The following is a 16,391-nucleotide window of genomic DNA, read 5'->3' as shown; positions in this document are numbered from 1 at the left end:
CTTGGGCCTCGATTATTCAACATCAACTTGGCTTTTTACGCAGTTCTTTCATCTGGCACCGGCGATATCTCTGGAGTATTCTGGTTTTCATTGAGAACAAACGCCGGAATCATTGGATGGTTATTCAGGGCGTATATACTGAGATCAGCGCACTTCATAGCCAGGTGGATAGTTAGCAATTGATTTTTGATTAGTAGAAAGCCCATGCGCGCCATGCTAGAAAGTGATTTTGGTGCCTGCGAAGGTGGCCGTAGCCTGTGCCTCTTTGGCCTTCTTCTTCGCCTCCCAAGTGGGGTGCAATGGTCCCTCGTCATCCCTCTTGAGAGGCGGCTTTGTCTCGCGCGTAGCCTGCGGCCCTTGGTTGCCGCGATCCTGTCTGCCAAGAGGATCCGATACCCCCTTCTTCCACGGTTTATTCCCAGCCTTGCCGTCCGCGGAATCGATGGCGCCCTTCCTCATATCCCAGCCATTGTCACGGGCCTTCTGCTGCTGCTGCTGCTTCTTGACGTGGTTCGCCTTCTGGCCGAACTTCTTCTCCCAGATAGCCTGGCGCTGCTTCTGGCCTAAGCGCTTCTTCGGAGGCGCCATGTCAAGGTCAGACGCCTCGGACTCAGAATTCGAGAGATAACCTCCCATAAGCGACGGCAGGAATGTCGTCTGGCCGGACTTTCCGGTCGGTTTCTTCGCGCGTGCCTCCTTCTTCTTGCGCGATGGTGGGGGCGACGGGGAGAGGGATACGTTGGCTGCGTTGATCCTCCTCTCGCGGTCCGAGTCCATAGCTTCGTCTTCGTCTTCCACGTCCTTGTCTTCATCGTCGTCCTCTTCTTCCTCGTCGCTATTGCTCTCGTCGTCGGCACTGTCGCCATCCCCGACCTCTCCTAAAAGGGCTTTGTACTTGGCCTTCATGTCCTCGTCGCCGCTCTCCTCCTCATCCGAACCGCCCAGCATGGCCTCCATCTTTTCAAGAGCCTTCTCCTCAACCTCTTCATCCGAATCATGCTCTTCGACAGCGTCCTCTGCGTCGTTCTCGCCGTCGCTATCCGTAGGAATCTCGTCATCCATCTCGTCGAATGGGTTCTCCTCCTCTTCGACCTTTGGCGTCTTCTTGGTGGAAATGTCCCTCGCATCATCCGTCTTAGCCTTCTTGGCCTCTCTGGGCTCGTCTTCCTTCTCCGTCTTGACCTCCGCCTCGACTTCAGCCCCCTTCTTGCCCTTCCTCTTCTTGTCGGGTATAGGCACGTTGAGGACTAAGCAGACTGCCCGGATGGCCTTGTCGACAGCCTCCCGGACGTGTACGCGGTTGAACAGCCCGCTCGTGACATTGTGCAGCGCGGCCTTCTCCTCTTCCGACAGCTCCGGCTTCGGGACGCCCTGCTTGATGCTTTCGGGCAGCCCGGGGTTCTCGGCGAGCTGCTTGACCTTGAGGATGGAGGCGTTGAGGTGTGCGTCGGCGGTTTGCTGGAGATCGAGGGACTGCAACAAAAGTCGGTTAGTAAGCTGCTCAGAAAAGAGCACGAATGACATTAAAATCGTACCTTCAACACCAGGATCTCGCGCTCTATCCTCTTGATCTTGTCGGGCGAAGACTTGTCGTCGCGCTGGCGCTTGCTATACCTCTGACGCTCGAGACCCTTGGCGCCTTTCAAGGCACGGAAGATCTCCTTCCTCGCCTCCGTGAGCTTCTGCTCCAGGTCGCTCTCGCGTGATCTCTTTCGTTTGACCATATCAGCGGTCGGGCGGTCGCTGTAGTCTGCGTCGTTTGGCGGGTGAGGATGTACGATGAAGCTGAAAGCTGCGATGAAGAGCAAAAAAAATGTGGTTCAGCGGCGATAAAATCCAATGATAAGGCGCGGAACGGTTCCGAGGGCCGTGCTCTGCATGGGTGTCACAGCTCGGTGCAGTGCCATTGGCCAATACTCAATCTCCAGCAGGTACGGGTACGTGATTGGCCTAAATCGGATCCGCGGCATGGATGACGTTCTTGGAGGGGCATCTGTTGGAGCACCCCGCGCTCTTGACTGCTCGTGTAAGTCATCTTTAGATCGGACATCTCACAATCAATTGAAAAAAATGGCAAACTCGGGCGATACGAAAGATGAGCTCGCAGCTCTCGGCGCCGGCAACCTCTTCGCCGTCAATGGCATGGTCGCCGCCATCACCGGCGGAGGCTCGGGTAAGTCTATCCCTCACCTCACTGGGTGCCTCATCATGAGAGCTGACAAATATGACTAGGTATCGGTCTCATGATGGCAAAAGCCCTCGCCGCCAACGGCGCCTCAAAGGTCTACATCCTCGGCCGGCGCGAGGAAGTCCTGCAATCAGCCGCGGCCTCCATCGGCCCCAGCGCCGTGCCCCTCGTGTGCGACGTGACCTCCAAGCCCTCCCTCCTCTCGGCCGCCGCCGCGATAGAGAAGGAGTCCGGCTTCCTCAACCTCCTCGTCTGCAACGCCGGCGTCGGCGGGCCCCAGGTGAAGGCGCCCCCGGCCGAGATGACCGCCGCGGAGTGGGCCGAGCAGCACCTGGCACACGACGCGGCCGACTACACGCGCGTCTTCGACGTCAACGTCACGTCGGTGTGGTACACGACCATGGCGTTCGTCAAGCTCCTGGACCTCGGGAACCAGAAGGGGAACCTGTTCCAGAGCTCGCAGGTGGTGTCGACGAGCTCCATCGGGGCCTTCAACAAGAACGCGCCGGGCGGCTGGGCGTACGGGCAGTCCAAGGCGGCCGCGACGCTCCTCGTCAAGCATCTGTCGGCGAATCTGCCGAGGTGGAACATCAGGGCCAACTGCATCGCTCCCGGATGTAAGCGAATCTCAATTCCTATTTCTCAAAAAGCTGAAGAAACTTTGAGAGCACTCAACTGACGTATTTCCCAGTGTTCCCAAGTGAGATGTCGGCTCCCATCGCGAAGCTCTACAGCAGCGACGGCAGCGTGCCCAAGGAGATGGTGCCCATGCAGAGGATGGGGGATACCCAGGACATGGCCGGGGTGATGCTGTATCTTGCCTCGAGGGCCGGCGCGTACTGCAACGGATCGGTCATCACTGTTGACGGTGGTAGACTCGGAAACTTCCCCACGACTTGGATGGCCTAGAGTAATGGGGTTCACGAACTTGAGAAGATACGCTCATGAGTACACTAGAATTCCGAAATAGACTCAAGACCTAATCATTCGAATTTTCTCAAGTTCGCCGTTTATCTTCTTTGGAGTGATGTTGAGAATGGAATGCACGAATCTCTAGGTCATGATAACGTTTTGAAGCATTCGTTCAATATCGGTCAGGGCTTCGGTGAAAGTAATGGAGTGGACAAGATCATCACCAAAAAGGTTGAATCCGCGGCCGCGCTTACGGATAAGATTCCCTTCTTACGCGCCGTTTCAGTGTTGCGCCGAGGAATTTCACCTCAGCAAAAGCCGACGCGCAGCACCCACAGACATTGTTGAGCAACGCACAGTCACCGCCACGAAATGAGCGCACCGTCGGTTTAACATTTATTTGTTCCATTTCGCGCGTGGGGGTCTACACCTCCATGCCTCTTGTTTGACGAGCTATGTACGTCTTGTCCAGGTGGTATAAACCCAAGATACTCTTTGCCTCCCATTGAAAATGCCAACATTACACCCAGAGCGCCGTGTGAAGAAAAGAGAGAGGCCGATTAAACGAATGCAGAGCGCCCATGAATGAATAATCAGGATGGCTTGCTTCTGTCGCTGCTCTCCAAAAGAAAGAAAGACCCAGAATCAATAACGACAGAACCTAGGAAGAAGGATCGTCGAAAACGAAATTCGAACCAAGCATCATTCGTCTATTTGGTGATGAAACCAAGGTAGTCGGCGACAATCAGTGTCACCATGCTGTGGAACGCACTACTGTTAGCACAGGCACTCTCATTGAGCTTACGGAGTTGACAAAGTCCACTTACGCATGAGGAGCAATGCGGACGTAGTATGTGCCGAAACCGCGGTAGAAGCGCATCACGCCCTCCTGCTTAGCCACCTTTGTGAAGCAGTCTGCCATGGACTTGTAAGGAAGCTTGCCGTCGGGGCCCTTGGACTGCTTCTGCAGACGTGTCTTGACGAAGTCGAACGGGAGGGAGAAGAAACTGGCGAAGAAACCGGCGATGGCCGAGGCGGTCAGGGTCTGGGTCTGGGCCGACCACTCGGTGTTCTGCTTAAGCTGCGACTTGGCCTCGCTGAAGAAGGCGAGCTGACCGAAGTTGAGAGCCATGGCACGGACGACCGTGGGGGCAGCACCGGCCCAGAGGGCAGCAACACCCTCCGACTTTGCGATGCTGCTGAGGGCGTCAATGACACTCTTGTAGTTCTTGCGCTCAGCCAGGGGCTTGAGGCCGTCGCTCTGCATGCGGATGAGCGCCAAGTCGGCAGGGTTGCCGATCATGGCGGCCAAACCTCCCGCGGCCAGGCCGGCGGTGGCCCGTTCACTGAAGCCAACGGCCTTGCCCTGCTCCTTGGCGCGCGCGCCGAGCTTGCCCATGAAGGTGTCGAAGAAACCCAGACGGGCGGTGGTGTAGACGGCTTGACGGAGGAGACCAGCTGATAGTCCGGTGTAGAGATCGAGGGCCTTGCCGCTTGCGAGAATCTCTCTCGTTACGGACAGAGGGGTGGGCTTCGGGCCTCCGGCAACACCCTCGCCAGCGAGCTGGATGCGGACCTTGATCATGTCGACGGGCTGGATAACACTGGTAGCGACCATGCCACTGATACCACCGTTGATGAAGGGCAGAGCCGCCCTCATGACCGGGGTGTGGAGGAAGTCGTTGGCGACGGCAACAGAGTCGGACTTCATGACTTCGGAGGTGCGGGTCCTAGCTGCCTCAGCTGCCTGCTTGAAGGTGCTGGAGCTCATGTCTGTTGTGATAGGTGATACTGCAGCACGAGGGCTTGCAGTGATCGACTCGGATGGGTTGAAGGAAGGTTGTCGGTATAAGCTGCTACGTCGGAGCAGACAAGGATTGGATAGTCAGGACGACGGGGATACTGTGGAAGAGAAGAGAAGAGGCAACTAGTCAGCTGAAGTCCGGACCAGAGAAGGTATCAAAGGCAGCTTTATAGAACATGAGCTCCCATCCTCCCTCCGTGCCTGGCGGTACTTTGTGTTAGACACCCCCGGCATGCCAGAAGTGGTGGGGGTCCAACAAAAGCCATCAGACGGCATATCTTGACAGTGGCAGGTCTCCACATGCACGAACGGGCGCAGAATTGTCAAGGTACGCTGTAGGGTGTAGATTCCGCGGATGCAGGCTTGGTCAAGGCCGAGCGCGATGCCGCGACCGAGGAGACGGTCCGGGTCGCGTCGGTCTGGACGTTGATGAGGTGGTGGGGGCGGGGGTATGTCATCGGGAACAATAGGGATGTGGTGTGTAAGGGCCATGGTTAAGGTGAACCATCCCATGTAAGTCCTCGGCGAGGTTCAACATGGCGGGCTCCACATCAACCGGCGATAAGAACAAGCGAACGAGGAGGATTTGCAGTGTAAGATGGTTGACTGGGGCTGAATTTGGACAAGAATGGAAGAGCTGTGACGGTGACTGGGATAGGTGATGGGGAATGTGAGCTTCGTACAGCAGACTGCCGGCCGGGCTGGAAGGAGACAAGCCGCAGCGGGGGTGGGGTTGGGGGAAGATGAGAGTGAGCACCTCTTAGTGGGCAGACGGAAAGGAATTGGGATTAGCTTGACGCCCTTGTTGAACGCCTCGCTTCCCCAATAAAAGTTCAAGACATTGAGAGAAACGACAGAATCATTCAACTTACAGGTGTAGAAAGCGGTGTCTTGAAGGTGAAAATTCCGTTCCAGAGACGATACAGTCGATGAGAGTAAGACTAGGTGTTGCAATACTGAGCTGTCAAGCGTTGACCAAGGTCGCGTGCTGTTGGGGAGAGAGGAGGGCGGGGTATGTGTGATATTCGGAGCTGAGTGTGAGAGCTGATAGCTTGAGTGAGGGGGAATCGAAATCCAAGTCCAGATCCTTTAAGCCACAGGCCGACCAAGCATACAAATAAGCAATGGAAGTTGCGGTAAGAAGAGGGAAGGCGAGCTTGTGAAGACGAAAACGCCGGATGTCGAAACCAAGCAGTTGCTTTTCCTCGTGGGCGTTCCTTCGGGAACGGTCGGTAGCTTAGATCAAGATGTCAGGTGCTCTCGGGTCGATCAAGGTTCGGCAGTAGCAATCCAAGATAAGTCTAGTCACAGAAGGCGGGCGGAAGCCGTTGATCATCAAGCAGTAGCCTTGCTTGTGTTTTGGGGCAAGATGGAGGAGGAGGAGGACCGAGGCTCGACTCGTTCAAAGTAGACACCGTCTGGGACAGACAACGGACAATACAAAGGCTGATGAGGACTGAATAGTATTCGTCACGGGGAAGATGGGTGTGCAAGAGATGGACAGCGCGTGCGGAGTCGAGGCAGTGGTACTGATATTTATGAGGGAGAGAGACACATGCCTTGTTGTGCCACATACTGGTACCTTGACCTTGCCATTTCTCCGAGTGTAAGTGTACTTGGAGACAACGCTTGGTGTTGAGGAGCCAGACAAGTACCTGGTCTCGGTATCCGATGTCATATGGTTGCCAGTTCATACAGTTAGAGATGCAGAGAAGCCGAGCTGGCCAGCGTGGGCAAGCCTCCAAGCCACCCAACCCCGAGGACGAAGGGTACGGGAAAAGCTTCCCACCCTCCCATTCAGGCGCCGCTGTCCCTGGGCTTAGATGGCGCGCCAATGAGGTCGTTGGGATTTGAAGCGGGAGGACGTGGATGCGAGGGCAGGCGCATTGTGTGTCGCGTCGCTTTGGTGCCGTCCGGATGCGGGGTATGAGTTTCGACACACCTCATTCATCAACGTGACGGACAGTGAAGAGGGGGATGCTGGAAGCTGGAAGCTGGCTGGATGGATGGAAGGATGGCGGGAAGGGTTGCAGGGTCGAATGGATGGATACCTGGGGGAATCGCTCGAATCTCGGGGAATAGCTTGTCATCGACGACAACGACGACGAACTTGACCCGTTTCTGCAACTGCATACGAGGGAGTATTGATGGAGGGCTGGAGATGTGATGGTACCTGATAGCCGGGCTGGAAAACGTCACCAGGGTCATCAGGAGAGGGAATCTCCTGACAACCTGAGCAAAGGAACAGATTAACGAACGACGGCGACAGCAACCTCCGCCATGCTTGGACCGCCTGAAAACAACCCCTGCGACGGCTGAAGCGGGCTCCCTTGATAGAGCTGCTTTGCTAGGTGTATTCGTATGGGAGACGGGGCTAACGTCCCCCTCGTCCAAGGACTTGGATGACGGCACAAAAGCAACAGCAGTGAAACGGATGTCGATCGTTGGCTGACATGGTTTGGGCGAACAATAGGCGCTGGGCGAAATGGGTTGCTCCGCCTCGAATAATCGACACGGCCTATGTCTTGTCCGCGGACGAAAAGACGGCGGGTGTTTCGTTCTCTCGTCGTTGATAATTGCAAAAGACGGGTCGAATTGCCTGCATTGATTAGTGCCAAACGATTGCCCCGTTCGCCTTACCTTAACCGCCTTGTGGAGAGACACGGGAACGGCTTGCCATGCGCCGTCTTCTTGTCGCTGTGTCGCTGTGTGCGGAGTATTCGAACATCAGCTTGTGAATCTTCCTGCTTTGCCATGCCCTTCGTCCTCCCGAGACCAGACGAGAAAGCCCCGATGATGCCGACCAAGCCGTAGGAGGAGATGATCGGGTAGGTACATCAGAAGTTGGGGTAAAGTCGCAGGAGTGTCGGGAGAAGCATGAATAACAGCTCAGTAAGTAGTGATGGTACGGTGGAAGAGGTAAAATCGGAACATCTGACCTTCAGGTTGGTTGACATTGGACGGTTTGTGATTGGATCTGCGCCTTCTGCGCTGGAAGAACGCTGTACTGGACTGGGAATGGCCTGGGAACCGTCTGCCTGCCACCTGCTGCAAGAATGCGGGGTAAATCACACGGGCCATCGATCGAGGTCCACCTTCCGACTTACGTAAGGTAGGTACCTTACCTAAGAATCCACTCGGCAGCTATTATCGATAACGGATAACGCGATAACGCTGCAGGTTGTCTTTGTTCTGTCCCTTTCCAGACCTGACAACTGAAGCACTTTCAAGAAAAGCTGTATTAATTCCGACCGTCTAACGGTCTTGGTTCATTCAATATTTCAACCAGTTCGAAACGGTATCAAACAGGTTTCGGCATCCGGACACCATGACGTACCCAGCTCTGACCAGACAAGGGTCAGACTCCAGTGGGTGTTGCTGCCGCCAAGTGTTCCGTACAGCTCAGCCAGGGGCCTAGCCATTCAACTTTCTCGGGCAGTTTACCGCTTCATATCCGTAAGGTAGTTACACTTCAGTTCACCTCAGTTCACCTGGGCTTACCTCATCTCACCGAGAACCCCAGCGAGGTGAAACTTCCAAGACACCGAAGACCCGCCCGTTGAGCACACCTCACCAACCCGTCCGTGTCTCACCGAACGGGCACCCGTTGGAATTATTGAGAGACCGCCATCTTGTTGTCTCTCTGATACGCACCACCCGGCCTATCCCCGGACCATCACACAATATCTTCAACGCCTCTCGTCACTGGAACGCAACATGTGAACCTGTTGAGCTACCCGGCCAGCCCTGCCGCTCCTCGCGGCCCCAACGAAGCGAAATCCAGTCGGTGAGCCAATCTCCTTCTCGGCCCTCAACCACGGCACTCGACGCCCCGTCGCGGCGGTCGCGACCGCTCCGGGACCACTGGTTTCCATCTCCTCGCAGACGCCCAAACTCTATCCCGTCGACCCCGTCCATCAACGATAATCTTCGGCTAAGAAGAATCAACAATTGAGGCCTCCTCTCCCGCCCTGATTCGTCCGATACCCCCAGCGGAAACTCGCGGCCCAAGACATTGTCTCTGGGTCTGGGAATAGAACCAGACGCAGCAAGGGTCCAAAACCACAAAAAAAACATCGCAACCTTCTGGGCCCGCAATCCCATGTCGGCGTCTTCACCATTTCGCCGTAATGGCGAAGACGCGAGATCATAGCCTCAACCATCATCGTGCGTCATATCGTTAACCTTGCATCCCAGCCAGGTCGCCGCCGTATGTTATTCCCGGCAGCTCGGTTCGGTTCATCACAACTGGTGGAAAATCCCATCCACTTGCCGGAAACCGACACTTGACGAATCCGGCCTCGCGACCAGTCCACTTCGGAAATATGCAAAGCCTCAACTCGAACTTCGAATATGCATCTCGGTCTTTTCCTCCCTTCCATTCTCCTGTGTCAGAGGCCCTGTCAATAAGTCAGGAACCTAGCGCGAACCCGCCGCCTGTGCCCCATCCCGCGGGATGACGCTTGTCCGTCCCAAGATATGGAAGCTCTGGGATTGGACATAGAAACGTCCACGGTCCCTTCACCCTAGCGGTCGAGCTGCGTCTCTGCGCACCCCCCTGTCTCGGACCCTTGGAGTCTAGATCGAGGGTGTCGACGTGGTGCGGCTCGTCGCCGAACTCAACACCCAAACATCACCCGTTTTCCGGCTACTCGCGCCCGAGAAGCCGGCCGCAGGACTTTCTAAACAGCTCGGTTATCACAGCTTGCGAAGACTCCCGCCAAGAGCCCGTGAGATGACTCCCATATCGGGCACCAAGGGGACCAAGGGGGATCCAAGGAGTCCAATGGCGATACCCTATTTGGACGTCGTCATTCACTGACCCACTCCCAACCCGGATGCTCCCGCAACCTTTGGGAACTTGAGCCGAGATGCCTCATGTTCCGGCTTCATCTTACAACGAGGACCCCGGCGCTTACCGCGGCGTTTTCCACGACCGGGCGAGCATCGCTCATCCTTGCGGGTCGGTCACTTATTGGAATTCCTTCATACCAGCCGGGCATTTCCAGGGGGAATGGAAAACAATTCCGCGCATTTCCTCGCTTCTCCGGCGAGTAGACGGCGATTATGCATAGCTGTTGGAGCAGTCAAGCCATTATCAGCTGGGGACTACCAGCCCGGGCTCTAATTCTATCGCCGACTGAATCGTGACAGGCTTGATGCTCGAGGTTGTTGGCCATTCGCAACCGAACTTCATCACTTTGCCTTGACGCAGTGCAGTTGAAACTCAGGGAGGGATTCTTGCGTGCTATGTCTGCTTTCATTCCTTGTTCCCGTCTTCCTCGTCCGTGTTGTTACTGTGCGCTAAGCTATGAACGCAACAGACCTTAGCTTGCCGTTCCTCTGGGAAAGCCTGACAAGATTTCGTGTACAGTCGTCGATATCACTTGCTCCTCAGCTCGGGTGCCCTTTCGTTGAGGCAAACAGCGCGGCAAGCCATAAGCAAACAGCAGGAATAATCTAAGGAAAGGAACAAGGAAATGGACAAGGAGAAAATGAGGGAAAAGGGGTGGGGACGGGAAAATGTATATAGTTTCTGAGAATTGCACATAATCATTCTACTCTCATCTTGTGATTGCATTGGTCAGTCAAGCATTGCCAACCCAGATGTCGAGCTGAACAAGAAAATTTCCAGCCCGGATGCCCATCCTCAAGCGAGTCCAACGATATGTGACGATCGTACATGCGCGAATGGAGATGGAGATAAAGTAAATGGATCATTGTATTCGTGGTGTCTATGTGATCTATGCCCATTTTGCCGCGTGAGAGACGATCAAACCTGCGTTCTGATGGCGGAAAACGGGGTGGGGAGACGAGACGACGTCGAAGCTGTGGGGGGCTGCGAGGTGAGATGAGGAACGCATGTTGTCGGAGTTAATGCGATCCATGAATCAAAGCATGGCAGGCGTCGAGTAGAGTAGTGTGTCGGATTCGGAATATCCGCGCGTCGCCGCGCCAAAGGGAGGCCATACGTTCTCGGGAGACGTCGAAATCAGGGTAGAAGCGTCTCTTAAACCAAAGTCACGCGGTTTGCGACGCCTGAAAGTAGAAATAGCGGGAAAAAGGAGTTGTATGGGATCCAGCGAACCAGCGGCCTGATGTTTAACTTCACGCTGATACACTTGCGGGCGAGCAGTTAAGGTAGCTTGATCGCAACTTTCTTTCCCCATTATGGAAGGGGGGAGCCCTTGCCTGGAGTCCATGTCGATCCTGCCCCGAACCCATTGCCCGGCGGTGCCTGGCCAGCCCTCAATGGCGTCGTAGGGGCGGCCGCGGCCTCACTAGAAACCGGAGGTGGTGTATCTAGCCTTTGGATGTTCTGTTCTCGCTTTGGCGGCTTGAAACCGTTCTCCCTACCTGCCCGGTAGATGTCCTGTAGCATCGGCTCCAGCACGCCCGCGTCATCGAACTCGAGATACTTGCGATACAGCTTCAGCGCCGTCCGAGCATCCTCGATCGAGTCGTGGGTCTCCAGCTGGATGTCCTCCTTCAGAAGATACCACGCCAGGAAGGCCAACGACAGCTTGCGGAGGCGCTCCTTCAGGAAGAAGAGATCAATAGTGTCGATGACCTGGGACTTGGGAATATGGATGTTGATCACTCGGAAATCCTGCTTCAGGCCATGGCCTAGGAACTTGCAACCTAGGTTCAGGAGGATCCAGAGTTTCTTGTATGCGACCTTCAGGGAGACGAGGTTGTGCTTGGATAGCTTAGGATCGAGGTCGTTCTTAGTTATGCCTGAATACGACGTCAGGTAGTCCACGATGCTCTCCCGGATGTTGATATAGTCATCGATGAACGGGAGACCCTCGTCTTCTCCTTGACACCGGACGACGGAAGTTCTCGCAAGAGCATACACGATTGGTCGGATGGTTTCTCTTTCACCGTCCGAGTTCATCTCGATTTCCGGCTGACGAACGGCGACGAACTCGGTGTCCAGGGCGATAACGGTTTCCGGCCCGGGCTGTTCGGTCGCCGCGTCGAGTGCACGATATGTCTTACTATCCACATGGGGGCTGCTCGGGGTTAGGGGCCGTCTAAGATATGCGTGGGAAGGGTGCCATACTTGTTGTCCTCGTACAGGAGCGAGGTGTCGATGTTCTTCTTCCAGTCCGTATCGATCTTGTTGTTTGCGTCCTTCAGCTGGAAAACAACGACCGAGGGCATCTTCCAGGCAGCATGAAACGAAAGAGCCTCCTCGGTGCTGACGGGGCGTACCAGGAAGTCATTGAAAAGGTGCCATTGGCTTGCTTGCGGCGTCTGAGGCTGAGAGTGGGCAACTAGGAGATGATCAGATAAAATATTCACGACAGTAAGAAAGGTAGCATACCATTGGCCATAGCGACCAGATGAGGCTTTTGCCCTGCGCCAGGATCGATGTTAAGGGCTATGCCGACGAGGGAGTACACCGAAATGTTGTGGATACCGCGCTGGAGATGAAGCTTCAGGTCTTCTCCCTCGTAGCAGAAGAATTGGCCCTGGTCTACTATGACGCCAATCTCTTCTGGGAGGAATCCTGGTGTGGACCAGAAGCGTCTGTGCTCCGGACTCGAGATGAGAGTGTTGATGATGAAGACATGCGGAATACTGTGAATGGTTTTCCTGGCTGCGATGTTCTGGTAGCGCTGGCACCGGCTGCACCAACCCTTAGATGTTGTCTCGCGTTCGACGCTGGACTTCAGAATTTGCGAGAAGGTCACCTTAGGAGCCTTCTGATTCCGTCCCGTACTCTTCTGTACACCATTAGTGTTTGATGCAATACGAGAGCAGTGGGCAGCGGGCCAGAAAGTATGGTGCGTTTGCAAACTCCATCAGTGGTACAAAAGAGATTTCTGACCAGCGAGTGGGGAAGACTCACAATAGGTTGAGGATACATCAAATCATTGTGAAAGCCGGAAGCCGGACGGGTGTACTCGCTCCGACAATTCATACACCTCACGGAGCTTGTCGCGGAAGTTGCTAGCATCTGGAGATAGTGATTAGCTGCCATATGCAAATACGGCACTGGAGAATACCACGAACCTGTTCCATCCGGGTCGAGCCCGGTTGAATGGATTTGTAGTCTTGTACAATTTTGTCCAGGAGGAACCGCGTCAGGCCTTGCAGCATCACAGTCAAAGGAGAACCGTTAGGTTCTTCTTCAAGAAGACCGAGAGGCCCAGCTTGGAGACGTCAGTTTTCTGTACAACGACCCAAACAGCTCGGGAATTCGTCAAACCTTGAGGGTGGTGGCTAAGCGTCTTCAGCATGTTGGTGGCCTGGCAAATGGAGCCGTCGGCTTTCTGCAGCATATCGAACAAGAATCCCAGCTCGCACAACAGACAGGTTTCCTCAACACAAGCGGTCGCAGCGTGTTGGAGTGCAATATTCCGTATCATAGGCGTGAAGTGCATAATCTGAAGCAAGGAGTTGGCATAAGAGTTGGCAATGTGAATCTCAAGCCCGGAGTACTGAGTTCTATTGTAGAATCTGTTCGAGGTAGGTCAGCGTTGCGTCTGCAAAGGACAGAGATTAACATACCCAAAGTCAAAGTCATCAACACCGAACTTGCTGTACTTGATTTCAACGTTCCGATACATGGGTGGGCACTCCGCCTTTGAGGGATCGATTTCCATCTGCAGCAACGTTGCGGCATCGGCCTTGTCCTCATCGCCGAAGATCGGGGTTTTGGCAAACTCTCGAGCCTTTTCGCTGAGGAACTTTGGAGCCAAGATGCCTGACGCGCTGGCTTTGTCCAAATTGCGGGTGTCTTCGACTTGGTTTCTTCGAAGTCCCCTCGTATTACGCCCGTACATGCCGAACTCTGTTGCCTTAAGAGTAGCTAAAAACTGTGGATCGGGTTTGGTCGGAGGAGCTCCGACATCAGAGATGAGTTCTGGCCATGCAGACAGCAGTGTCTCTCGGTAGTGAGGGGTGCCGATTGAGTTCAAAGGCCTGTAGGCAAGTCAGTAAGACTAAAACAGTTTGCACATTCAGAGTGGCCTTTCTTACGTTTCGGCAGTCCACTCGATGGTCGGCAATGGCCCTTCAGGGGTTGCAAACTCGGTTTGCGATGCGAAATCAACAAAATGGACCTTGGATGGGGAGCCCCATATGTGTATGTTATACTCGGCATCCGCAAGGGCGAGGGCCTCGCCAGAAGGCGCGATTTCGAACATGGTCAGGTATGACATCGTGTTGGCTTGCCTCATCTTGCTAGTATTGGGGTTCATCAGGTCAACAACATGCATCTGCCCGCTCTGAGACATCACGATACTGGTGGTCGACATTCTAGGGTGCATTCTGACGAAAGCTGCACCGGCTGGGAACGGGATTGGCGACATCGACGACATCTTCTTGATATCGAAAACATTCAGGAACGGATCCAGCATGTAGTTCTGCCCCTGACGCAGCGAATAACCGCAGGTGACGATGAAGTCATGCTGGGCGTCCATGTCGCTGATGAGAGCAGAATGGGCATTCCAGCTCTTGACGACCGAGAAGTTGACGGGGTCAATCAGGTTGACTATGCCGTCCTTAGTTGCAGCACAGATATACCTGCTTCTCTTCATAACTTTATAGGAGTGCGCCGTTGGAACCTAAAGTTGTCAACAAGACTCGAGGGCCACTCAGGGCAGACGACATACCTGTTTGACTACTTCGCCCCTAGCGAGGTCGATCACAAACATGGTGTCCTGGAAACCGGCGGCAAGGATCTCGGAGGTCCCCTTGGATGTAAAGCTCATGCATCGTAAATCTTTCATGTCGTCGTGTCTGGGTTGACGTCAGTCGGCCAAACAATCCAATCGACAGCAGCGCCCGGGGCTTCACACCTAACATGCCAAATAGGAGGGCCCTTCCGCGAGGCCATGTGTATATCTTTCGAACCCAACACCACGACGCCCTTGTCGTTTACCAGTATCTGTCGGACCGGGCCATCGGGAGTGGTGTGTGCTTTGAAGGAGGTGTATCGCTGCAGCTCGCTGCCGTAGAATGAAGTGACGCGGCCCTACTATCTGTTAGACGTCGTTCGGCACCCCAGCTCATTGGTATCGTACATAGTCGTTTCCCGTCCACAATAGCTCCTGCGCCGTATCGAAGGTCATGGCCGTCACGGGCGTGGCCATGGCGTGGACGCCCGGAGGCGGGAAGGTGATGCGGGCGACCTGCGATTAGGAAGGTTGTTAGCAAAGCTTACAAGTATAGCGAGTAGACTGCAGCACGGGCAAAAGGGGCGGTCGAGAGGCAACACGAAAGATCGCGGGGCGGCTGGACTGCGGTATCGCGACAGTCGAGGAGGGGCCTGAATGCAACTTACTTCGTCCCAGTCTGGATCCATTTTGGTCTGCGCTTCCTCACCAAAATGACCATAGTTTTTGAAAGGGAGGAGAATTCCAAGAAAGCGCCGGCAACCGGGTCGCAGCCGGGCGCTTCTGAAGGCCAAATAAGAACACCAAAAAGCCGCCGGAAATGAGGATCGCGACCCCCGCAGCTTCGCGCAGCTCAGCAAGATGCAGAGCAAAGGCAAGATGTCGCGCCTCACAAGCTAAGCCACTTGCGTATCCCTACTAGCACCCGACTGGAGGACAGAGCAGGGAGCATGAGTGTGGGGGAGGCTCTTGCAGAACCTTAGACCTACCTTCTAGACCCGGAATATTTCCGAAACCACGCCTTACCTTAGGTGAGACCGATCTAGGAGCATCACCGAGCCGCGGACCAGTGTCCAAGACTCGGTGAGTTGCGTTCTGCAATTCATTCAGATGAACCTTGGGATCATCGAATCATACAGGCGAGGTGGTGGAAATAACACTTCCCTCATCGTCAAGTATCTACCTACCTTACGAGATGGCTGACCAAGATGTATAGATAAGACTGCAACATTTTGGGTCATTGCCAGAATGCACCTGTTCCAGCGAGGAACCAAGAACGCCACTGCCAGGAGATTTTGCAAGAGAAGAGAAAAACCATCTGATTTTTTATTTTGACTTCCATAGCGTGAATCTATGACCATCGCTCTAGCCCTTCCAAGAAGGCGCTTTGGAAGAGTCATTGAGCAGCGAGCATGTCATCCATTGACCTTTATCAAAAGCGCAGCGAGACATACTTCTGTCAGAAGGGGGTGAATAACCGCGGAGAGTGTATCGATTTCTTAGTTTTTCTTTAAAAGTAACTCGACGGGAGCAGTTTAGGTCTTTTGGAGTGTGGAAACATTGAGAGGCAGACCCGCAGGTTTCGATCTCTCTGTTGAGGATTCAATGCGATCCCTCGAGTTGGCAATGGAAAATCCTGCTGGGAAGTGTGGCCAACTAATTCTAGCAATTGAATTCATCCGCAAGTATCGTCATTGATTACTTTTTGTATTCCTCGCTATTACCTATGTCTATCTGAAGCTTTTGGCCCGTTCGTCTAGTACACCTGATGAAGGTGAAAAAGAGCCAGTGTTCTCAAGAAACCCGCCATGAACCCGCCCTTTCCATTCATAGTACACCGTCATTGTTGAAACATGCG

At 54.5% G+C, this 16,391-nt stretch overlaps 4 protein-coding genes across 4 annotated transcripts; 1 reads left to right on the top strand and 3 right to left on the bottom strand.

Moving 5' to 3' along the window:
* Positions 1–216: 216 nt before the first annotated feature.
* Positions 217–1,724, bottom strand: CkaCkLH20_06397 (cellular morphogenesis protein; the record flags this gene model as incomplete). The annotated part of the gene is made up of 2 exons (XM_038889114.1): positions 217–1,473; positions 1,536–1,724. 2 exons carry the CDS (start codon positions 1,722–1,724, stop codon positions 217–219), a joined length of 1,446 nt encoding a protein of 481 aa, XP_038745412.1.
* Positions 1,725–2,070: 346 nt separating this feature from the next.
* CkaCkLH20_06396 (uncharacterized protein) lies at positions 2,071–3,097 on the top strand (the record flags this gene model as incomplete). Its single annotated transcript, XM_038889113.1, has 3 exons — positions 2,071–2,173; positions 2,233–2,805; positions 2,880–3,097. The coding sequence occupies 3 exons, from the start codon at positions 2,071–2,073 to the stop codon at positions 3,095–3,097; spliced, it is 894 nt and encodes a 297-aa protein (XP_038745411.1).
* Positions 3,098–3,810: 713 nt separating this feature from the next.
* Positions 3,811–4,871, bottom strand: CkaCkLH20_06395 (mitochondrial dicarboxylate carrier; the record flags this gene model as incomplete). Its single annotated transcript, XM_038889112.1, has 2 exons — positions 3,811–3,859; positions 3,928–4,871. The coding sequence occupies 2 exons, from the start codon at positions 4,869–4,871 to the stop codon at positions 3,811–3,813; spliced, it is 993 nt and encodes a 330-aa protein (XP_038745410.1).
* A 6,202-nt stretch (positions 4,872–11,073) lies between these two features.
* CkaCkLH20_06394 (pab-dependent poly -specific ribonuclease subunit) lies at positions 11,074–15,306 on the bottom strand (the record flags this gene model as incomplete). The annotated part of the gene is made up of 12 exons (XM_038889111.1): positions 11,074–11,920; positions 11,971–12,184; positions 12,235–12,637; positions 12,763–12,870; positions 12,927–13,066; positions 13,123–13,373; positions 13,425–13,838; positions 13,896–14,482; positions 14,531–14,657; positions 14,717–14,892; positions 14,942–15,049; positions 15,202–15,306. 12 exons carry the CDS (start codon positions 15,304–15,306, stop codon positions 11,074–11,076), a joined length of 3,480 nt encoding a protein of 1,159 aa, XP_038745409.1.
* Positions 15,307–16,391: the final 1,085 nt, after the last annotated feature.

This window comes from Colletotrichum karsti (genome assembly GCF_011947395.1).
Source record: "Colletotrichum karsti strain CkLH20 chromosome Unknown Scaffold19, whole genome shotgun sequence".
NCBI lineage: Eukaryota > Fungi > Ascomycota > Sordariomycetes > Glomerellales > Glomerellaceae > Colletotrichum > Colletotrichum karsti.
Note: the sequence above shows the minus strand (reverse complement) of the source record. Positions and strands in the feature narration are given on the sequence as shown.